The following is a 24,852-nucleotide window of genomic DNA, read 5'->3' on the forward strand; positions in this document are numbered from 1 at the left end:
GTATTGGCCTACATAAAATTTATCAGCCACAATTTTGTGCTAAACCTGTGGACCAGCCCTTATCCTGAACTGAAGGTACTTTGATATCCATTCATTATGTATCAAATTTGTCAAAAATACTATCTTCTAAAGGTGTCTGGAACAAGTAGATGGGAAGTGTTTAACAATTCTGCTGAGACAGAGATGAAATTTGGTATCTTCAAGTGCCCTCTCTGCAGTGACTTTACAAAAAGTGCTGTTTTGGGGCAGCCCCAGTGGCACGGCGGTTTAGCGCCGCCTTCAGACCCGGGATCGAGTCCCACGTCAGGTTCCCTGCATGGAGCCTGCTTCTCTGCTTCTCCCTCTGCCTGTCTCTCTGCCTCTGTCTCTGTTGTGAATAAATTTTTTTTAAATCTTAAAAAAAAAGATTACAAAAAGTGCCGTTTTGACTTTGACCCTGCTTTCTATGTAGGATTTGGCAACTTATTTTATTTCTCCTAAATGTATCACTTTCCTTTGTCAGTGTTATTGGGCATTTGAAACACTTTCCAGTGAGGGTGGAAAAAATCTCTTTGGATCTAACCGCAGTAGTTCTTAACCTGTCTTTTGAGTCCCAAACCTCTTCAGGGAATCTGATGGAAACAATGGATCCTAAGCAGCCCCGGTGGCGCAGCGGTTTAGCGCCGCCTGCAGCCCAGGGCGTGATCCTGGAGACCGGTGATCGAGTCCCACGTCGGGCTCTCTGTATGGTGCCTGCTTCTCCCTCTGCCTCTCTCTCTCTCTCTCTCTCTCTCTCTCTGTCTCTATGAATAAATAAATAAAATCTTAAAAAAAAAAGAAACAATGGAAACAATGGATCCTTTGCCCAGAAAAGTTAATATGTGCAAATATACACCAAATTTACATACAATTTCAATGGGTTCATTATCTCTGGAAACCAATTTGAGGGTCCTGTAGAGTCCCATAGCCCTTAGATTAAAAACTCCTAATCTGAAGGAAATGATCAAGCAAATCATGCTAGGAACATCCCATATGTATGTGTCCAGGAGCCAATACAGCAGAAGCCCTTTCTGAAGGCAGTGAGTATGCATCCTGAAAAGAGGCCTGCTATGGCCCACAAATACCCACACTCTACTGGGCTCAACAACGTTACCAACTAGTGCCAGAGCAAGTTAGTTAAATTCACCAAGCCTCACTTTGCTCATCTGTACAATGGAGATAATAGTGCCTCTCACTATTGTGAGGTTTAAATTAGATGTAGATTTAGCAGTCTACTAGAGCAGGCCCTTGGTAAATGGTAGTTGTTATTAGTACATGTAAAATGCATGTACTAGTCTTTCCCCAAAACCTACGGTACTATTATCCTAGGGAAATTGGGGATGTTGTACAGAAGTGCCTGGCGGCTATACCAAATATCTCTTGGGAGTACACTGCTGTACCTGAGCTGGTGCCTCTGTGGCCAGTGGCTAGATCAGACTAGCCTTTAAGATCTTTCCTAGATCTAGGATCTGGGTCTCTTTTGCTTTTGCTTTTAAAAGCATTAAGTTTTTTAAACAATCAGATATACAAAGTTGTGATTAATTAGCACATTTCTTTATCCTTTTATGCCCAGAGGTTTTTAATTACACCCTAAGCTTAATATTACCAATATGCAAGTCTTTCCATGTTATTATCATTGGTAGGCTTTATCTTTGGCAGGATCTTTCTTTTTAAAGATTTTATTTATTTTTTTATTTGAGAGAGAGCACATGCACAAGCAGGGGAAGGGGCAAAGGGAGAGGAAGAGAGAGAATCTTAAGCAGACTCCATACTCAGCACAGAGCCCGCATGGGGCTCCATCTCACAACCCTGAGATCACAACCTGAGCCAAAATCAAGAGTTGGACACCCTGGTAGGATCTTTTGTTTTGTTTTGTTTTGTTTATTTATTCATGAGAGACACAGAGAGAGGCAGAGACATAGGCAGAGGGAGAAGCAGGCTTCCCACAGGGAGCCCCATGCGGGACTCGATCCTGGAGCCCATGAGCCAAAGGCAGACACTCAACCACTGAGCCACCCAGGAGTCCCAGATCTTTTTTAATTAAAATGTTTATTGACATCATTGTAGATTCACGTGCAGTTGTAAGAAATAATACAGAGAGATCCCTGTGTACTGTGCCCACTTTCTCCAATAGTAACATTTTACAAAACTATAGTATAATACCACAACCAGGATATTGACATTGATACAACCCAATGATGTTCAGATTTTCCCAGTTTTACTTGGATGTATGTGTATTAAGTTCGACATATTTTTAACACCTATGTGGGTTCAAGTATCTACCGCACAGACGAACTAGTGAACTGTTCCAATACCACACTTTCCTCATCCTCATGTTGTCCTTTTATACCCACACCCTTTGTCCCACCACCAACATCTGGCAACTACTATTCTATCATGCATTTCTAAAATGTGGCCAATTCAAAAATGTTACATAGATGGAATCATATACAATATAGTCTTTTAGAATGGGTTTTTCTCACTCAGCATATTTCCCCAGGAAATTCATCCAAATCATTACATGTTTGAATAGTTTGTTCCTTTTCATTACTGAGTAGTATTCCATGGTTTGGATATATCACTTTTTGTTTAACCATTGGAGGACCTGGGCTAACTCTAGTTTTCAGTTATTATAAATAAACAACTATGAACATTCATGTGCAGGCATTTATGTGAAGATAAGTTTTACTTTCTCTGGAATAAGAGCCCTAGAGTACAACTGCTGTGTCATATGGAATTCCATGTTTAGTGTTGTAAGAAACTGCCAAACTTTTTTCAAGTGGCTGTAGCATTTTACTTTTCTACTAGCAATGTTTCTCAGCATCCTTGCCACATTTGGTATTGTCACTGTTTTTCCTTTTGGCCATCCTAATAGGCATATAGCTGTATTTTATTGCTGTGGAATTATCTGAGATTTAGATTATTTCTTCAAATATATGCAACCAAGGGACAATTCTAGAAAAAATAATAATTCCAGGCACCTAAATGGCTCAATCAGTTAAGTGTCTGCCTTCAGCTCAGGTCATGATCTCCAGGTCCTGGGATCAAACCCTAGGATCAAGCCCTGTATTGGGCTTCCTCCTCAGTGGAGAATCTGCTTCTCTATCTTCCTCTGCCCCTGCCCCCAATCCTGCTCCTACTCTCTCCCTCAAATAAATAAATAAAATCCTTAAAAAAATAAAGATCCTAGTTGAACCCCACAGTCTGTGTTCAGAAACAGCTAAGGTCATAGTGAAAATAAGAAAATGATTGAACTGCTATTATCCATTTAAAAATGTAGTTTTAAAAAATAAAAAAATAAAAATGTAGTTTTGTCTATAGAGTAGTTCTCACTTACATAAGAAGTGTTTTAAACAATTGACTATCCTATAAAAATAATTAAGACACTGGCTGAGAATATAATAAGCTCATTTTTGAAAATTCAGACATGACATTTTTATTTTAAATAAGCAAATGTGAGCCCAGGCTCTACTACTACTTTAGAATCTCACGATTTCTACTGGTCTAGAAAAATAAGATGAGGGACGCCTGGGTGGCTCAGTGGTTGAGCACTTGCCCTCAGTTCAGGGTGTGATCCTGGAGTCCCGGGATCAAGTCCCACATTGGGCTCCTTGCATGAGGCCTGCTTCTCTCTCTGACTGTGTCTCTGCCTCTCTCTATATATATATCTCTCTCATGAGTAAATAAATAAAATCTTTAAAAAAAAAGAAAAAGAAGATGAATATTCTCTAAGTTTGTTGTATCTCATCTGTAATTTATAAGCAACAATAACCAGGGAAATCAACAAACCAAAGAAAATCCCAAGTAAGACCCTGAATCATTGTTCATTGGCTTAAAAATGTTGCTAGTTTTTGGACAGGGTTAAAGGAAGCTCTCCATTATTCTAGGCCAATGGTTCTCAAAAGTATGGTCACTGAAGCAGCAGCATCACCAGGGGACTATTAGAAATGAAATTCTCAGACACCACCCCAGACCTACTGCATCTGAAACTCGGAAGGGCCCCAACAATTGATGGTTGAACAAACCCTCCAGGTGATTCTGATGCAGGCTTATGGTTGAGAGCCTCTATGAAAGGTATATTGTTATTTTCCCTAGTGTCCTAACTCAAAGAATAGAGCAGTGATGTGCAAAACAAAAGTACTTTGGCCAGAATGTTAAACTAACTATAAGAAACAAGCAAAAATGGGACGTACTAGAAGAGCTTCTGCAGGTCATAGAATTCTTGTTTGATTTTATGATAGAATACAGGCAGCAATCAACACATCTGAACAGCCAAGAAGCAGTTTTTTTCTTAATGAGGAATAGTATGTCCAGGACACCACCCTGCTCCCCTAGGGCTTAATGCCATCTGTCCATACATCTCAAGATTGTAAGCACCAAAGAGTTCCTGATTGGCTGAATCTAGACCCAGCCCCAACCCCTGGCTGCTGGCGGACAACGAACAGGAAAGATAAAGCCACTTCGACTTTTGTAGTGGGATCTAGGCCACTGCCTCCTGCCGAAACTACACATAGTAGGGCTTTTTCCCTAATAGGAAGAGAACTGAACAACCCCCACATGGCTGATGTCTGCCTCACAAAGCGATGGGGGATGGAGGGCAACAGACTAACATTTGCTATGATTTTATTAAACTGATGCCAATAATTTATAGTCCGGTTGTTTTAATCCCCAAGCACATACAGACTCTAATGTGAAGATAGAGGAAGCCTAACAAGAAGAAAGGCTGAAGGAATTCTGTAATTTAAACCATGCAGGAAAATTCATGAATCACACCACTCTTGTGCTAATTAGCAAGAAAAGACTTGTAGTAAGTGCCCATCTGTGACAAATATTAACCATGGTTTGTGCTGGCAAGGAGGTGACCCAATTCCCCAGTCCTACAGATGTGCTGAACCAGTAACCAAAGCATCGCTCTCTGCATCCTGCATAGCGTTTGCATCAAACTCATCTTTCTGCCGAGATCCGGCGAGGCTCTAATCTTACCCTGATTGTGCAAAAATAGAAACAAGTACAGATGAATGTGACAAAGATTCCCCTAGTACCAAGAAAGGGGCGGGAGCTGTGTACCTCATTATTTAAAGGCATTCATATAAACAAATTAAGTTAATTTGGGGTTCTGGTTTGTGTGAGGGAGGGATGCTTATATAATTATTAGGTTCCATTCCTGCTTAGTGAACATGATAAAGATTTTCAAGGATAGCTATTTCCAATCCACTTTCTTCAGTGCCTGCCCATAGCACTGTCCATGTGCTGAAAGCAGACCCTTTGTCCACCTATCCATCTCTCTAGACTGCATCAATCCTCTGTCTGCTCAGGATCCTCCTGGAGGGATGGGGGAGGGTGGGGCTTAAGCCACAGAGGAGCTTGATGATGCCCAGTTTTTCTTCCCAAGAACATGGTTTTGTCATTTGTATGCACCAATTTATTTTTTTTTAAGTTCACTTTTCCTCTTTATTGTACAGTATAATATAAGCAAACATTTATTAGGAAACTTCAGTGTGCCAAGCAATGGGCTAATGTGCAAGGAATTTTTTTTTGCTATTAGAAACATTTTTGTTGTGAAATATAACACACGTATGGAAAAGTTAAACTCCTATGCAGTCACCAGGAGGTAAAGAAATAGAACATCTAAAGAAATAGAACATCACCAGACCATAAAAGACACCTGCATTCATCCTCCCAATCACAATCTTTCCCAGCCTCCTCCCCACGTAACCACTCTCCTCTTATTGTAATCATTTCTTTGCTTTTATTCATAGTTTTATCAATTAAGTATACGGTTCTCTTTTGCCTGTTTTTTAACTTTCTGTAAATGGAACCATACAATATATACTATTTTGTAGTACTGATTTTTTCCAACTCAACATTATGTTTTTGAGATTCATTCATATTATTGTGTTGTGGCTATAGTTCATTTATTTTTATTGTTTGCATAGTATTCTATTGCATGATTACAATTTATCCATTCATAGACATTTGAATGTTCCACTTTGGGGCTAATGTACACATTATGTTAAACTGCATTTTGACTAATATGAGCATTATATTAAATTGCATTTTCTGATTACTAATAGGGTATTACTTTGGCTATTCGGAATCCCTTTAGTGAAGTGCATATGCAATGTTTTCAGTTTCTTTGTCCATTTTTCTGTGGGATTTGCTGTTTTTCTTACTGAGTTATGGGCATTCATTATGTAGTTTGGATATGAGCTGTCAGGTCTTTTTCCAATTTTTTCATTGTGGCAAAATATACATAATGTAAAATTTACCATCCTAACCACCTTTAAATGTAAAGTCAGTGGTTTTTTTTTTTTTTTTAAATAAAGATTTTATTTATTTATTCATGAGAGAGAGAGAGAGGCAGAGGGAGAAGTAGGCCCCATGCACTGGGAGCCCGATGTGGGATTCGATCCAGGGTCTCCAGGATCGCGCCCCAGGCCAAAGGCAGGCGCCAAACCGCTGCGCCACCCAGGGATCCCCCTTTTTTTTTTTTTTAATGATTTTATCTAAAAAAAAAAAAAATGATTTTATCTATTTATGAGAGAGACAGAGAGAGGCAGAGACATAGGGAGAGAGAGAAGCAGGCTCCTTACAGGGAGCCTGATGCAGGACTCGATCCCAGGACCCTGGGATCATGACCTGAACAAAAGGCAGATGCTCAACCACTTAGCCACCCATGTGCCCCATAAAGTCAGTGGTCTTACATACATTTATAATGTTATGCTTCACCACCATCACCCATCTCCAGAATTCATTTCATCATGTAAAACAAACTCTCTACCCATTTAACAACTCCCCATTGTCCCCTTCCCCCAGCCCCTGGCAATCACCATTCTGCTGTCTCTGTGAATTTGACTATTCTAGAGACCTCGTATGAGTGGAATCATATGATACTTGTCTTTTTGTGACTGGCCTGTTTCACTTAATATCCTTAAGATTCATCCACATTGTAGCAGGTTTCAGAATTTTCTCCCCTTTTAAGTCTGAATAATATTCCATTGCATGGAGAGACTACACTTTGCTTATTCATTCATCTGTCAATGGACATCTAGGTTGCTTCCATGTTTTAGCTGTTGTGAATAATGCCATTGTGAACATGGGTGTACAAATCTCTCTTCAAGACCCTGCTTTTGATTCCTTTTGGGTAGATCTCCAAAAGTGGAATTGCTGGATCATATGGTAACTCCGTTTTTATTTTTTGAGGAATCACCATACTGTTTTCCATCATGGCCACACCATTTCACGTTCCCACCAACATGGCACAAGGGTTCCAATTTCTCCACATCCTTGCCATCACGTGTGTTTTCCAGTTTTTGATAGTAGACATCCTCGTGGCTGTGAAGTGTTATCTCATTATGGTGTTGATACACATTTCTCTGATGAGTAATGACATTTATCATCTTTTCATGTGTGCATTGGCCATTTGTAGGTCTTTGGAAAAATGTCTATTCAAGCCTTTTGTTCATTATTGAATCAGGCTGTTAGGCAAAGAATTTTAAAAGGTCGGTACGGTATGGTCCCTACATTTTGTGGCCCACATCTGGTAGTGGAAAACATCACATAAACAAATAATATATAAATGAGGCAGAAGAGCCACACTGAAGGCTTCTGTTTCTGGTGGACACCAATGTGCTATTGGTGTCCATGGACAAGGGGAAGGGTTTGGCCACTTCTCCTGGATGCATGTGGAAGGAGACTTGCACGTGTCTTAAGCAGCAAGTTTCTAAAGAGTTTCAAAGATTACCAGTGATTCATTCAGGAGCATCACTAATTTAAATTTTATACTCAGGATATATGGTTGGTAACTTTATTTCTTATAAGGAAGCCCCCAAACCTTTGCTTTTTAAAAGACTCAAGCAGCTTTCTCAACAAGCCACATCTGTTTCTGCTGTGAGTTTTCATCTTAGGTTGTCACTTAGAGGTATAATCAATTTAGACATTGCAGTTTGCTCAGCGAGCAGAGTCTGTGATGTCTTAACTAAGCACAGAACAGGACTGCCATGCCTCTCTCTAATAAGTGAGATTCCCTGGAATGAAGTGGGAATACAGTTTTATTCTAAGGAATTGCTGCAAAGGAGAAAACCTGTACTTACTACAGTTGCATTTGTGGATTATGGTTGGATTCTCAACTCGTTGATGAAAATGGAGAGTCTTGAATAGTGTTATTGCAAATAAACTAGATTGCATCTGAATGGAATATTTGGATGATAATGGGCTGGTTTCAGGAGAATACCCCCTTGGAAAAAAGGGTAGAGCTAAGTACCATTAGAGATGTTTCATGGAACCCATCAGCCAATGCATCCTTCCCCTAAAGGACTTTCTACACTCTGAATGCAATCCTTTGCAGAATAATTCCTATGTAAACGGGAGGGAGAAAGGGGGGTGTTGGGGGACTGGTGCTAACAATGAATGATTTAGACAGCTATGAATGTGCCAGTGTATTGGGGTAGCACTAGGTTTTTTCGACAAAGAGCTATTTTTCTTCTTATTGGGAAGAATTGGATTGCAGGTTCAAAAGAAAGAGTTGCCAACTTGACCTGTGGTCACTCAGATTAGAACATTCCTGGGGTTTTGATAGAAGAGTACCTGTAATTAGGAAGCCAGATTTATGGCCACAGGCAAAGAGAAAGAAAGCCCGTGTCTACGGTATTCCAGGTTATTAGGGTAGTTATACTTTTTGGAAGTCCTTCTAGAAAAGTCTCATATAAATCACTTCCAAGCTTCTCACATCTGCACCTGTGTCTTCTTCACCTTCCCATCTGTGATGGTGGAGGGTCCAAAAAAAAAAAAAAATTACTTTCAAGCTTCCTTTGGATTCTGATATCTTGGTGACCCAAACATTACCTTCTCTCCCTTTCCTCAAGACTAGAGACATGTCACAAACTAACAATCACCAGTTGCCTTTCCATTAATTGCACAGAGAACTAAGAACCCAAGGCATGTAAGAACCGGGATAAACCCAGAGCAATTAATTTCCTAGCAATCCCCACATTAGGGATACAACAGGAGTGGATTTGGGATCAACAGAGTGGTCTTAACTACTCCTGTGTTTTCTGGCCATGTGATCATGGGTGATTCCCTTACATCTCTGAGCTTCAATTTCTTCCTTTCATGTTGTTTTTTATAAGAATTACTGGTATGAAAGATGTTACCTGTGAGAAAACTTTGTAAAAGTGTCATTTAAATAATTGTTCTTAATCTAAGGATGTTTGTATCTAAACCTTCCAGAGAAGACTTTCCTTCATAAATTTACTCAACTGAATGTGTAGGTAGTAACCAGAACTTTAATAAAAGTTCCCGTAAGTTTTAATAATTGTTAAATGTTATGATTCTCCCACTTCCCCTACCCCCACCAAAAGAAAAAAAAAACTTTAAAAGTTTTCTAAACAATCACATTTCTCAAAGACAAGCAAACCAGAGATGTAGAATCTTTTCCCATTTATGATTCATCCAAACCGAGTTAAAGGGTGTTTACTTTAGAGAAAAGAAACTCACACACTGAAACGCCTTTTTATTACTGGTAACTCCCAAGTCATTTATCAGACTTTCATTGTGTGGAGTTATGCTTCAGGAATTTAGGACTCAAATTCATATTCATGCAATACACCATGAGATTACACAATTTTAATGTCTTCGAGGTTTTCTATTTTTAATTATTATTCAAACACTAGCAATGACAGAATTGGGACTCCCCCTCTCTTCTAGTCAGAGGTTAGCAATTTAGTAACATCTCCCAGAATGTTTTTTTCTATACATATATTACCAGATATATAATATTCTAAAAAATAATAATATATATACACTGGTATTTCTTGATTTAATGTAACACATTATGTGGCTCCCTATTGTGGAAGATAAGGAATTCCATCCTCCTATTTTGGTACTTTCTTTGTATTGTTGCTTCTTCTATTTGTACTTTAAAAGTTTTTTGAGGGATCCCTGGGTGGCGCAGCGGTTTGGCGCCTGCCTTTGGGCCAGGGCGTGATCCTGGAGACCCGGGATCGAATCCCACGTCGGGCTCCCGGTGCATGGAGCCTGCTTCTCCCTCTGCCTGTGTCTCTGTGTCTGTCTCTCTCTCTCTGTGACTATCATAAAATTTTTAAAAATTAAGAAAAAATAAAAAAATAAAAGTTTTTTGAGCTCATGTTTACTCTCCATCAGCCCATAACTCATGATCCTCTCCATGTTAGATGAAGATATCAATACTCCTACCTTCTCTTTTACTTGTCCTCTATACTCCCACCTTCATATTTATCAGCTGAACCCTGACAATGTCAAGGAGGACAACATTCACATTCTTTTCTGCAAGCAGAGTTGACTTTCCTGTTTTGTCTGCTGGTTCCCTGAGTTGGTTGTTGCAGAATCAAAATTAAAATCCTACCACATTTTGGTTTGTTTCCTGTTTAGCCATGAGTTTCTTACATAATTTTTTACCTGTTATTTCTAATTGCCTTACTTTCTTCTTATTGATGGAAGAGATTTAGGTTTTCTTCATCACGTCATTAACATGACCTGGCTTCTTAGTCATTCTGTTACTCAGGTCTATCTCATTCCTCTTGTTGAAAACATTCTATCTGGAGCTGCCTTGCTGTTCTAATAAGGAACAAATAGCTTTCCAGCTTCACTGTACAACTGTTATCCTGGGATTACTTTTCAATGGACTTCTGAGTTGATTCTGTTATTTCTTGTATCTTATGTTTTTCTTTTTGGTGATGGTGGAGGGTGGAGTGAGTTGTTTTCATTCTTTTTTGATGGTGTACATTCTCAAGCAGCTTACCTAGAAAGTATTTAGAATGTATAACCCTCCTGAATTTATATCTGAAAATACCATTGTGCCTTATATGACTATAGAATTCTCAGTTGTAATTTTCCCTCAGAATTTTCAAGGTTTTGTTCCATTATATTCTACCATTCAGTGTCCCCAGAGAGAAATCTGATGTTAGTCTTATTTGCTCTTCTGTACATAACATTGTTTCTCTCTGGAAATTTTTTGGATCTTCTATTTATTCTTGGTGTTCTGAAATTTCACAACATTGAATGTAGATTATCATCTTTTTCTCATTTATTTATCTTGGCATTCCAAGTGAGTCCTTCAATTCTGTTTTTTTTTTTTTTTTTTTAAGATTTGAGAGAGAATACATAAGAGAAATCATGAGCAAGAGGGGAGGAGTAGAGGGAGGAACAGACTCCCCATTGAGGAGGGAGTCCAATGCAGGACTCAATCCCAGGACTCTGGGATCATGACCTGAGCTGAAGGCAGAGGATTAAATGACTGAGCCACCCAGGCACCCGAGATTCCTTCAATTGATAAGTTTTCTTTTATTATTTCTTTGATAATGTCCTTCCCTGTGTTTTCTCATTCAATTTTTTAATTTTTAAATTTTTTTTGGAACTCCAGCTATTCATATGGCAGGCTCCTGAATTAATTCTCTCTCATTTTTCTCTCTCAACTTTTTCATCTCCATTTCTTTCTGGTCTATAGCCTGAAATCTTTCCTTACATTTATCTTCAACCCTTCCCTTGAATTTTGTCCTGATAATTATTTAATCTGAGGTGGTTCCTGTCCCATAGAATCTTCTTGTTTAATGCCTGCAGTCCTATTTTCTCAAACCTGTTAAAAATATAGTAATTTACCTAGCTTCTCTATATTTATTTCTCCTGGGGACATTTGTTTCATTCACCTTGGCCTTTATCTTTTATCATGCTGGTTTTCTTCTTGTGCCTGATCATGCATACTTAAGAATGGGAGTCTAGGTTAATTTTTCTGGACAGTTGGTTCATATTTCTTGTATACACACATCTATGTGTTCCCATTAGGATGCTCCCATGAATAGATTAGCTGACTGGGTGCTCTATGGAGATAAAAGATTTCTTAACTAGATGGGTAAGAAGAAATGCATTCTGATTCTTGACCTTCTGTGCATGACTTGTTTTTACTCTCTGGAAATTTGTAGGATTTTTTTTACTAGAGTTTTGAAATTTTACAATGACATGCTTTCACATAGGTTAATTTTAATCCATTTTTCTGAGCTACTCCCTTGAACCTTTAAATTTGGAAATGTTTACTTCTGCTGTGGAAAATACTCTTAAATTATTTCTCTGATAATTTTCTAGCCTTTGTTTTTTCCATTCTCTACTTCTGGAATCCCTCTATTCAGATTTTGGATCTCCTAGACATCAAGATTAATATAACTTATATTTTCTATACTTTTATCTGTGTCACTTTGCTCTACTGTATGGGAGATTTCCTCAACTTCATCTTCCAACCCTACTGTTGAGTTGTTCATTTCTACTATCATTTTAATTTCCCAGAGTCCTTTTTGATCTTCAATTTTTTAAAATAGCACCTTATTTTTACTTCATGGAAGCAATAGTTTATCCCTTGAGTATGCTAGGATTTTTTTGTTGTTAATTTTTTTTCCTTTGCATGGCTTTTCTTTCAAATCCCTACCAGCACTATTTGTTTTTGTCTACATTATGTCAGAAAGCTTCCTCAAATATCTGGTGGTTTTTTTACCTATTTATTTAAGTGAGGTACTAAAAAGCTGATCAGAAGTAGCAGGATCCTGGGGTAACCTAGCTGGGTTGTTTCCTTGTGGAAGTCACAATGTCAGTGTCTTTAGGTCTTTCCCCTTGGGAAGGTAAAATTTCCCAGAGAAAAATCTTCTAGGCTCCTGTGTAGAAGATATACACCTACATTCCATTTACCCAGTGGCGTGTGGGGTAAGTGGGGGCTCATTATTCCCTAAGCAATTTACTTAATCCCCCTGCATTCAGCATGAATCTGTTTTTAACCTTGCCCAATGTATTCTAATACAGAGACCTTTTTTATCCAATTCAAGAAACAAATTTCCAGTTTACTACCAGGGTATGGAAGGGTCAGATGATCAGCTTTGTGGAGTAAAAGGATATGATATAATGGCTTTTAAAAAATTAAAAAAAAATTTTTTTTAATTTTTGGGAAATTCCTATGTTCACAGGGAAAAAACCAGAATAGTGTAATACCCATCCCCCATGGTCCTATCACTGGCCCCACTAGCCATTATCACATTGCTGGTTCTACCCTATATAGCTCTACCTCTTTCACTTCCCTTATCCCATGTTACTTTGAAACAAATTTCAAACATCATTCCATCTGTAATTGTTCAGTATATACCTCTGAAGATAAGGACTTTTTAATAAACATAACCTTAACAGGATTGTTCAACCTAAGAGAATTAACGCTTCTTTAATATCAAACCTCCATTCAATGTTCAAGTTTCCAGTTGTCTTACGTGTGATTCATAACCTTGGATGTTAAGTGTATCAAAAATGACATCAATGTCTAATGAAAGAAAGTGGAGCTCATAGGTTATCTTATTTTTTATGTTTGTTAACAATTGGAATAGAACTAATAATCCACACATTCTGGCTGGTCAATAGTCTTTTAAGTCTGTAAGTTTCCCTCGTGTAATTTTTTGTTTTTTTTTTTCAGTTTTTTTTAAAGATTTGTTTATTTATTCATGAGAGACACACAAAAAGAGAGAGAGGGGCAGAGACACAGGCAAAGGGAGAAGCAGGCTCCATGCAGGGAGCCCGACATGGGACTCAGTCCCGGGTCTCCAGGATCATGCCCTGGGCGGAAGGCAGTGCTAAACCTCTGAGCCACCCAGGCTGCCCCCCTCGTGCAATTTTTCCATTGGAATTTATTTATGGAATGATCTTGCAGAGTTTCTTACAGTCTGGATTTTGCTGATTGCATCTCTGAGGTGTAGTTTAACATTTTTCTCTGTCTTCTGTATTTCCTGTAGGTTGGTAGTTGATCTAGAAGTTTAATTGCTTCTGTTGTTCTATGTTTGAGTTCATTGATTCTTTCCTTTCTGCTCCATTCTGGTGTTGAGTCCATCTAATAAACTTTTTTTTAATTAATGAGAGACACAGAGAGAGAGGCAGAGACATAGGCAGAGGGAGAAGCAGGCTCCCTGCAGGGAGGCGGATGTGAGAATTGATCCCAAGGCTCATGAATCACACCCTGAGCCAAAGGCAGACACTCAACTGCTGAGCCACCTAGGTGTCCCCATCTAGTAAACTATTAATTTCATTATATTTTTTAGTTCTAAAATTTCCATTTGGTTCTTTATCTTTTCTTTCTCTAAGACTTCACTGACCCTAGGCTATCATCTTAATGGTGTCTTTTAAAACGTGAACACATGGTAGAGTGGCAGAGTAGGGTAGTCAGCCTCCAAGGTAGCTCCCAATAATCCCTCTCTCCTATGCTTCACGTTTTTTTTTTGTTTTTTTTTTTTAAGATTTTATGTATTCATGAGAGAGAGAGAGAGAGAGAAGCAGAGACCCAGGCAGAGGGAGAAGCAGGCTCCATGCAGGGAGCCCGACGTGGGACTCAATTCCGGGTCTCCAAGATCACACCCTGGCCGGAAGGCGGCGCTAAACCGCTGAGCCACCCAGGCTGCCCTACTCTTCACGTTCATGTGTAGCCCCTCCCACATTCTACCAGGGTTAGTCTGTATAACTAATAGAATATGGTGGATACGATAGTATATCACTTCTGAGTTAAATTATAAAGCTTTGGGATCCCTGAGTGGCGCAGCGGTTTGGCGCCTGCCTTTGGCCCAGGGCGTGATCCTGGAGACCCAGGATCGAATCCCCACATCGGGCTCCCGGTGCATGGAGCCTGCTTCTCCCTATGCCTGTGTCTCTGCCTCTCTCTCTCTCTCTCTTTGTGTGACTATCATAAATAAAATAAAATTAAATTAAATTAAAATTAAAAAAAAATAAAAAATAAATTATAAAGCCTTGTGGCTTCTGTCTTTTAAGCATTTCTTTCCCATGCACACACTCTTAGATCACTTACTCTGGGAGAATCTAGCTATCCTATGGTCAGGAGATTCAGGTAGTCTATGGAGAGGCCCTTGTGATACAGAACTGAAGTCTCCAGCCAACAGCCGTGGACAAACTGAAGCCCACTACCTACCACGTAAGTGAATTTTGAAGCACATCCTTTCCTAGTTAAGCCTTCAGATGAAAATGCGGTTCTAGCAGAAGCTTGAATACAATCTCATGAGACTTTGAGCCAGAACTACCAGCCAAGCTGTCTCCAGATCCTTGACCCACAAAAAATGCGTGCAGTAATAAGGTTTCTTTTTAAGCTATTAAATTTTAGGGAAATTCGTTATATAGTAGATAACTGGTACATCAGGGTTTGTTGTATTGAGTCTCTGCTCTGCCACTTACTAAAAAATGCAGGACATGTTGAATAACCTTATGAGCTCCACTTCCTTTCATTGGAGATTGATAACCATTTTTGCCACACTTAACTTTTCAAGGTTATGAATCACACATAAGAAAATATATGAAAACATTATATAATTATTAATTTATCAAACCCAACCTCCCTATATTGCAGATGAAAACTGAAAGCCCAAAGGAATGAAAAGAATTGACAGATGAAGCATTAAGTATATAAATTATAGAACTTGTCTAGGCTTCAGCTATTTAGAACAAGAGCCAGGACCAAAACCAAAGCCCACAACTCTAGGTCTGGCTATTTTTGCTACTATGCCTAAAATATCATGTGCTATTATCATTAAACATGGTCACTCCATGTTTCAGGAAAATAGACAGCAGGTAAATTATGGATTGTAGGATAGACAGGAGAATGCATTTCTTCTATAGTGCATGACAAAATTGAAGTAAATGCCAGAGTCAGTTGTTCCAATTCAGCTTTTACATCCTACAGCTGACATAGGGCCAGTTATTATTCCTTCCTTCTTTCTGTTGCTCTGCCAGTCATCCCAACACACTGAGTCCAAGCACATGGGCACCCAGCCAGAAGGTGACTAACACCAACTCTTTGCACCTAAGCCATGTAGGATAGGCAGATAGTTCCTTTAAAAAACAAAAAAAGCAAAAAACAATCCTCACTGGACAAATTGGTATCAGTATTCCTAAACTACAAATGCTCCTTTGTTATGCAATTTTATTTAAAAAAAATAAATTGACTTGGAGGGGAGAAAAGAGGCTAATAAGTATTTTGAGCCAACAAGGTCAGACCATTTGAGCAAGAATGACTAACCTTAACAGGATTTCAAACTTTTTCCCTCAGGGTATTTTTGTAAACCACCTCACCTTCTACCTTCCCCTCAACTTCAGTCTTCTAATAGAGACCAACCAATGGTGGCATTTTAAAATGTTGAAAAAGAATCAGATCTTAGTCAGATAAAAGAAAAAAAAAGGTATATGTGGACTCAAACTAGAAGGGAAAACACAAACATAAAAATAGTGGTGTTGATGGGGCACCTGGCTGGCTCAATCCTCATGAGACTCAGGGGTCATGAGTTTAAACTTCACATGGGGCATTGATTACTTAAAAATAATCAATCCAGAATAGTTGTGATGGAATGGTAGAATCATTTTTCCCGTTCTTAGTTTTGTTTTTAATTTTAAGAAATATACAAATAATACCTAATAATTATTATATATACTATATGGTAATATATACAATTTGTTACATTCTTTTACTTGTGCTTTTAACTTAAAGTTCAAACTTTATACAATGAGATCTTTTGGATTTAAATAATAACTAGTTACAGTTTAATTTTTCACCCCATGTATATCAGTTAAGATTCTTTAGCTGCAAGCAACAGAAAGTAATTCTGGTTATTTAAACAAAAAGGGAATCTGTTGTAAGAGCATAGGAGAAGAGGGGCACCTTGGTGTCTCAGTCAACTGAGTGAGTGGCTCTAGATTTCCACTCATGTTGTGATATAAGGGTGGTGGGATTGAGCCCTACATCAGGCTCTGCACTCAGCCCAGAGTCTGCTTGTCCTTCTCCCTCTCCTCCTCCCATTGCTCACTATCTAATAAATAAGTGGATGAATATTTTTTAATAAGGAGTATGGGAGAGCAGACAGGACCAAAGGGAGGACTTGGAGAAGCAGGAAGAGCATCCTCTCCACTGAGCATAAAGTCCTGCCACTGGAGTAAATGAACACTTGCCCACTATTTGTTTCTTCTATGCTCAATTCCTGGGTCTAAGATTCAAAGTCCTTGTAGGGTGGGATTCTGCTTGGTCAGAGATGTACCAAGCTAGGATGTCCTGAGCTAATGAACGAAAGAGGGAATTGAAAAGGAGTTTCCTGGGTCCCCTCCATTTCCATGTAGGAGAGCAAAACACTGAGGATCCCATCCCACCAACAGCTCTCAGCAGCAAGCATAGTCACCCCCAAAGTTGATGAGGATAGTTATCAGAAGATCTAATGTCCACTAAGTTGTAGATTTGTCCTCCCCACTAAATGAGATGTTTGTGAGAACATGAATAGTTTTCCAGCAGTATTTTAGATGGACTCCCATACATCTTTCTTCTTCAGTTATCAAGTACCAATGAAGACCTGCTTTGGGCATGACATTTTGGTGTGATGCTTCAGAGCCACAATAGAACTTGATCCATCTCTACACTCAAATAATGCAGATCAAGTCCAATCCTCCTTAAAGTGTATCCCACATCCATCATAACACTGCCTACTATTGTGTTCCTAGGTCCTTCCCATCCTACCCTTATTCTCCTCTTGATCATTGTCCACACAGCTTTCCCTGAAGAATGTTCTGTATTAACAGGTGTTCCATGACAATGAAAAGGAAATGGGAAAGAAATAGAAGAATTACTGGTTAAACCTAGCCTACAAGTGGAAATTTGTCTAGATAGCTATAAGACTATTCTATTGTTTTCAGTGTCTTCCTTTAAGATCCTTAAAGGTAATCACTAAACTATATATTCTTAGAAGATGAATTCCACATGACTTTTAAATGCAAGTGGTTTAACAGCATTTTTGATAGATGGAGGTGAATGTGTTGAAAATTTTATTAACATCTAGTTTAAAAAGCTTTATACCCATGCCAAGCCAATTCATAGAAGGTTCTCAAAGAAGTTACCCATTAGGGTTTGGTCCTTTGTTTAGAAGTCGTGGGGCCTTGGTGTTTTTTTGTTAAGCGGTTTAAGAATTCATTATCTTGGTCCAGGGCTGGTAATATTGCACCACTTTCTTCTCCCTTCAGGGAAGAAGAGACACTATTATACCTGCAGGCTCTCAGCACATTACTGCCACACAGTTGACTCCTTAACATCTTCTGTGGATTAGCAATTTGCTCTAAATTTGCCTCATCTCCCTCAGAGGAAAGAAGCATTGAAATATCTCTCAGGTTGGAACTTAAATGCAGTTTATGTGTGTGGTAAAACATACATACCATAAAATTCACCATCTTTAACCATTTGTTTGGTAGCATTAAGTATATTCACATTGCTGTGTACCCTCTCCCATTCATCTCCAGAACTTTGTCATTTCAAACTGAAGCTCTGTACCTATTAAACACTAACTATCTATTTCCTTCTCTACTGCAGCTCCTGGCACACATTTTTTAAAATAAATATTTATTAATTTGAGACAGAGAGAGAGAATGAGAACATGAGCAGAGGGACAGGCAGAGAGAGAGAGAGGAGGAGAGCCAGAAGCCTGATGTGGGGCTCGATCCCAAGACCCAGATATCATGACCTGAGCCAACGGCAGATGCTTAACCATCTGAGCTACCCAGGCGCCCTGGCACCCACTGTATGTCTACTGTATGTCTGTCTGAGTTTGACTCTTCTAGGTCCCTGATATAAGTGAAATCATACAGTATTTGTGCTCTTGTGTCTGGCTTATTTTTAAGTACAGTTTTGATACACAGAACAGTGCCCTTACAGCCAGTAAGGACACAGTGTATGTAGCTGTTACTTCTAAATCCAAAGTCTTTAAGCCTGGAGCCCTTGGATGAGTCCTAGAGATCTGAACCTCCTTTAAGAGATGGGTTTCCTAATTCCTTAACCCAGAAAATGCTGATTACTATTCTGGGTCCTCTCTGCTTTGAGAGCATCCTCTTTGTCCCAAACCAGTATTGGTTCATCTAACTGAAGGCAGACATCAACCCAGTCATATTTGTTGTATGGCTCAAGATTTTGTGGATTCGAATTTGATGCCTAATGGAATGTCATTCACTATAAACCACCAGCCCCCTGGCCACTGAAGAACTTTGAGCTCATCTTCTTCATATGGAAAATATCTAATGCATATGCAACTCAAAACTACAGTGAGATACCACTTTGCACCCATTAGGATGACTATGATCAAACAGATAACAAGTATCGGCAAGGATGTTGAAAAATGAGAACCTTCATGCATTGCTGGGGAGAATGTAAAACGGTGCATTTCCTATGAATAACAGGATAGTGGTTCCTCAAAAATTAAAAATAGAATTACCCAACAATTCCACTTCTGTATAGACCCCCAAAAGAACTGAAAGCAGGAATTCGAACAGATATTTGTACTCCCATATTCATAGCAACATTATTCACAAGAGTCAGGATAGTCCAAGTGAATATCTAAAATGGATGGATAAACAAAATGTAGTCTATCCACACAATGGAATATTACTCAGCCTAAAATATTAAGGAAATTCTGGCACCTGCAACAACATGGACGACCCTTGCAGGGATTCTGCTGAGTAAAACAAAACAGTCACAAAAGAACAAACACTGTAGAAGTCTACCTATACGATGTACTGAGATAATCAGATTCACAAAGAAAGTTAAATGGTGGTTGCCATGGGCTGTGGGGAGAGGAAAGATGGGAAACTAATGTTTAATGGGGACAGAGCTTCATTTTGCAAAGATGGGAAATTTCTAGAGATGATACTGGTGATGGCTACATAGCAATGTGAAGGTAGTCAGTGACCCTGAACCGTACACTCAAAAATGGTTAAAATGGTAAATTTTTATGTTGCATATTTTATTACAATAAAAAATGTTTCGAAGGAGTGGCTAGTGCTGTCTGATCATTATTCCCTGCTCCTGCAGAAAAGTTAGAAGCCCTGTGTACAGTTTATCCCAAACCCCATATTCTGGAAAGAGACAAAATGCAGTAAGTAGCAAAATGTTTTGAAAACTGGACCTGCCTTAGTTGTTTGTGTTTCTCAAAAAAAAAAAAAAAAATCACTTCAGCATCATATCACCTCCCTTCCTCCATCCCTCCACATCAAAAGAGGCAAGCAGGGGAAAACAAAACCAAACCAAAACCAAAAACAAACAAACAAACAAAAAACAGAAAAAAAACAAAAAACAAACAAACAAAAAAAAACAAAGTTCTAAACCAGAGGCAGGAAGACAAGCTTTTATGGGACTAGAATGGTTTCTAGGAGCCAGGGAGCTGTCACTCAGAGATAGACCATTCAACATGGATGGGGAGAAACTCAAAGCTAAGTCATGAAAGAAGCCCACCCGTCCATCTTGTCACCCACCTCACAGGAGCAGTATGGGCACCTGCCCAGTGAATCACCCGCTAAGGTGGCCTGCCAGGAGGTATGGGTACTCCTTTCCACTCTGAAATCACTTACCTCACAAAAATGGTTCTCGATAATGTTCAAAGCAGTCAGGGCAACCTGAGGATTCTCATGAAGTTGCAAAGCCTCAATTTTATCAATGCCACCAATTTCTTCTATCAGAAGACACAGATTTTCCTTCTCTGAAAGCTTCTCTGCTGCCTGTGGGTATATAAGAAAAAGTAAGACTGGACAAAAGCCCTTTGGAGGTAGAGCTTTACCACTGTGGAATCAGACCAAAGGCTCCCATTCCTGAATGGACAGCCACAGTTTTACTTTTCCCTAATTAAGATTGCAGGATCAGGGGTACCTGGGTGGCTCAGTCAGTTAAGCATCCAGCTCTGGATTTTGGCTCAGGGTTGTAAGATCAAGCCCTACATTGGTCTCCATGCTGGGCATGGAGTCTACTTGAGATTTCTCTCTCCCTCTCCCCCTCACCAACTCTCTTGTCTCTCTCTCTGTCTCAAAAGAAAAAAACAATCAGGATTTTCCTCCTCTTTTAGATGTTGATGTTTATAGTACACAGATTTATATTAATTGCACAAAATACAACTTTTGTCAAGTATACTGCCCTCCATAAATACATTGCTACTACTGTTTAATAGATATCCCCTTTCTAATTAATGGAAATTGTTTAAAATTTAAAGTTTAAAAGAGTTCAAGTAATGTTATTTAAATGTAGGTGTTCTGGCCATACCCTCTCTGGAAAGCTTTGAGAAGTAAGATGAAGGAGACCCTTAATAACATCATGGGAAATAACCAAATTCCCTGGAAACAAGTAACATGAGTGGATTTAATCCAATGCTGATCATTGGATTTATCATTTAGAGCTGTTTATTCATTCAAACATTTACATCTACTATGGGCAAGGCCTACAAAACCTTATGAAGATGTGATTTTAAGATTTTAAGATCATGTTATTGGGGCAGACAGGTAAATAATTGTTACAGTACAGAAAGCATAATATAGTAAATGATCAGTTAAGTTAAAGAAGATGTACATAAAAGGCTTGGAAAATAACACATGTTCTTGATAAAGAGTGCTGTGCCAGGGTCAACCATAGGATAATCACAGTATTCCCAAAGCAAAGAGGGGCAAAGACAAAGATTTGTTTTTTTGTTTTTTTTTTTAAAGACAAAGATTTGAAGGAATAAGTGTGGCTGGCATTTTAGGAGACAGGGGAGTAATTTAGCTCAACAGCCTATTTGGGAGAAGTGAAGAGAAATAAAGAAAAGGCTTTGGTGTCAGCTCCTGAAGGGCTCAGCTCTCTATTTTGTGTGCAATGATAAGAAAACCTCCCGTGGTTCAAGTTAAATATTATTTAGTCTACACTGTCTACCTGATGAGGGTTTGCACTGTATCTCTAAACCTTGACACGCTCTATTCCTATCTGCAGGTCCAAAATGAGGTGGGTTTTTTTTTGTTTGTTTATTTGTTTTTTTGCTTTGAGCAAACAAACTGAGGCAGGACCAATCTGCTAGATTAACCTAAGAAAGCTGGGGAAAGTGGGATGATCAAGAGCAGTCAGAACTCTGGGAAAGGATTTTGGACATTGACACCACAGCAAACAGCCCCAAAGTCATTTCAAAAAAACTTGAGTTTCACTCTGCTGCCCAGAGGACCTTGTCCTCCTAAGCTGCTATTCCAGTGCCTCTCTCTGGTCTGTCAGATATGGTTTTCCCCAGACTCTCCCAAGGAAAAAAATCCCAAATGTTTAGTTCAAATGAAACAGATGAAGTTAAATTTCTACAGCCCACAAGTGTGCTTTCACAAAGTGGTATATCATTATGTCCAACTTTCTCTATGGGTGGCAAGTCTCTATTCCTCATCTATGTGATTTACTCAGTCTTAGTGTCTAATTGGGTGCTGTTTCAAATCTGTTCTTGACTCTGGTCAGTTCTTTCCAAAACAGTTACATGAAAAGGATGTTTAAAGTGAGCTTTTAAAAGGAGTCCCCTGGTGCTACTTTGAAAATTTTCAAGCAGGTTAGTTGCATATAAAAGAACCTTAACCAGATGAATATAGCCAGCCTTCAAGATGGCCTCAGATGATCCCTACCCTTGTATAGCTTCCTCCCATGTTGAGTGGGGTTGTAACCAATAGGATGTTGTTGAAATGATTTCCAAGGCTAGGTCATAAAAGCCATTAGGGCTTTCACCTTGCTTTCCTAGATAACTTCTTCCAGAAGAACCCAGTTGCCATAATGTGAAGACACACAAATGATCCTATGAAGAGGTCCACATAGTGAGAATAACCTTCCAGGCATGTGAGTGAGCCAACTTGGAAGCTGATCCTCCAGCTTCCATCAAGCCTTTGGATGAGACTGCAGCCCCAATTGACACCTTGAACCTCATGAGAGGCGCTGACCCAGAACCATCCAGCTAAGCTGCCCCCAGATTTCTAATCCCAGAAACTATATGAGATAATAAGTATTTGTTCTAGACTTCTAGGGAGTAATCAATTATGCTGTGATATAGAACTGACACAAATGGTCTATGAACACCGAGTTTCAGAAATAAGACTTTTCTAGATTTCTAATTCAAGTCTTTGTGGCCAGTTTCAAGATCTAACCCTTGTAACTTCTTGCTGCTCTTTTGAGTGCATCTTATGTTTTAGCCTTCTAAAAGAGCCAGCCATGTGGTTCACAGACTGCTTTCCCCTGCTTCAAACTTTTGATTGGTTTCTCCATCTCACTCAGAGTAAGCTGAAGTGCTCCCACACCTTATGTGATCTGGGTACTCTGAGCAGGACTACCACCTTCTATGCATTCACTCCCACTCATCCTTGAGTACTCTTCCCCCAGATAACCACAAGACTCATTGCTTCACTTCTCTTAGGGTTTTACATAAATGTTCTTCCTGAGACAAGTTTCTGCTGACAATTACATACAAGGGATCACCATTCTCTCTCCCTCTCTGAGCCACCAGTGACTGCCCTTTTACCAGATAAACTCTGAACTGCTGTGTCTGTTTCTCTCCCCATTAATATATGAGCTCAAACAGAACAAAAAATATTGTTCTGTTGTATCCTGAGCATTTGAAACAATGCTGGGCACTCACTTGAAAAATGAAGATGGACCTTCTTTGCAAGTCCTGTTTTTGTTACCCATAGGATACATGGCCAGGAGGAAGGGTGAAGGAGTAGAAAGAGAATCCACATGTGAGTTTTAAGAACCAAATTAAATGCCTTAAAATTGGAGACTGCTGTTTAAAAACCAACCTGCTTCAAACAGCTCACCTGGAGGATAAAAGAGATAATGTCAAGGATGATGATAACAATTTTGGTGTCTTGTATGGTAAGCAGATTCACTAGTGGCTCCAGGACTCCAGAGTGGACAAGGTGGATCAACTGGTCTATGGTGCCTCCAGTTGTGAAGTTAGCCACGATCCAAACAGCCTCTTTCTGGACTTTAAATTCTCCCTACAGAAAGAGAACATTTACATTCTTTACAGATCCTGAAGACATTAAATATAGAGATGCTAACACTTAGTTCAATTTCTAGGTAGGCTAATGACAGCCAGGACTGTATGTGCAATTTACATAGAACACCCCAGCAATCTGCCTCCAGTTCTTATGCAGAAGACAGCATCTTTGAGAAGCCCAGAAGCAGGCAGGCAGACTCCTATGGGGCCTTAAAAAAGGTTCTAAGTTGAAGTAGACTCATTTCTTTAGGTCAGGTTTATGGGAAAAATAGACATTATGCTTGGAACTTTAGGTTATAGTGACCCAGAGGTCAACATTTCTGGTATTTCTGTCACAGGAAAACTATGGACAAGAAGCTCCAGAGCTACAAAGCTGAGCACACAGAAGTAATCTCAGGGACTGAGCCAGCCCAGAGGTGACAGAAGAAGGCCATTGAAACATTACTCAATGTATGCCTTGCCTTGCATTTACAAGAAACAGTTTACCCAGAGGTATGGGAGTAATTTGCCATAGATACTTTTTTTTTCTTTTTAAGATTTATTTATGAGAGACACAGGGCAGGGGGGCAGAGACACACAGGCAGAGGGAGAAACAGGCTCCCCACAGGGAACCTGATGTGGGATTCGATCCCAGATCTCAGGATCATGCCCTGAGCCAAAGGCAGATGCTCAACAACTGAGCCACCCAGGCATCCTGCCATAGATCCTTCTATCCCCAGGCAGGAGTTATTCCCGCTTTAATGGCTGGGGAAAAACTGTGACCTCAGCTTAAAGAACAAACAAAAAAGGACACAACGATAACTAGCTTGGAGCCAGTTGTAATTCAAAAGGCAGTTGGAAATAAAATTACTCCTTGATTCGTGACTGGATGTTCTGATTAGAATATGTACAGACTCACAGACACACAGAGGATAGGAAATACCTGATGGATTGAACCCTTGATTTGGGTCACACATCTGGGAAACCACCATCCAACTGGAGAGCAGGCTCACCACCAGCAGCTTCT

At 39.4% G+C, this 24,852-nt stretch overlaps 1 protein-coding gene across 1 annotated transcript in view; it reads right to left on the bottom strand.

Moving 5' to 3' along the window:
* Positions 1–16,624: 16,624 nt before the first annotated feature.
* Positions 16,625–24,852, bottom strand: part of KPNA7 (karyopherin subunit alpha 7) — a 37,497-nt gene continuing 29,269 nt past the window's right edge. Inside the window, exons 9-11 of the mRNA XM_072837025.1 lie at positions 23,662–23,844; positions 20,440–20,586; positions 16,625–18,063 (exon numbers count right to left, since the gene is read on the bottom strand). Coding sequence (XP_072693126.1) covers positions 17,950–18,063; positions 20,440–20,586; positions 23,662–23,844 — 444 coding nt within the window. The 3' untranslated portion in view covers positions 16,625–17,949. The remainder of the gene's footprint in view (positions 18,064–20,439; positions 20,587–23,661; positions 23,845–24,852) is intronic.

This window comes from Canis lupus, chromosome 8 (assembly GCF_048164855.1).
Source record: "Canis lupus baileyi chromosome 8, mCanLup2.hap1, whole genome shotgun sequence".
Taxonomy (NCBI): Eukaryota; Metazoa; Chordata; class Mammalia; order Carnivora; family Canidae; genus Canis; species Canis lupus.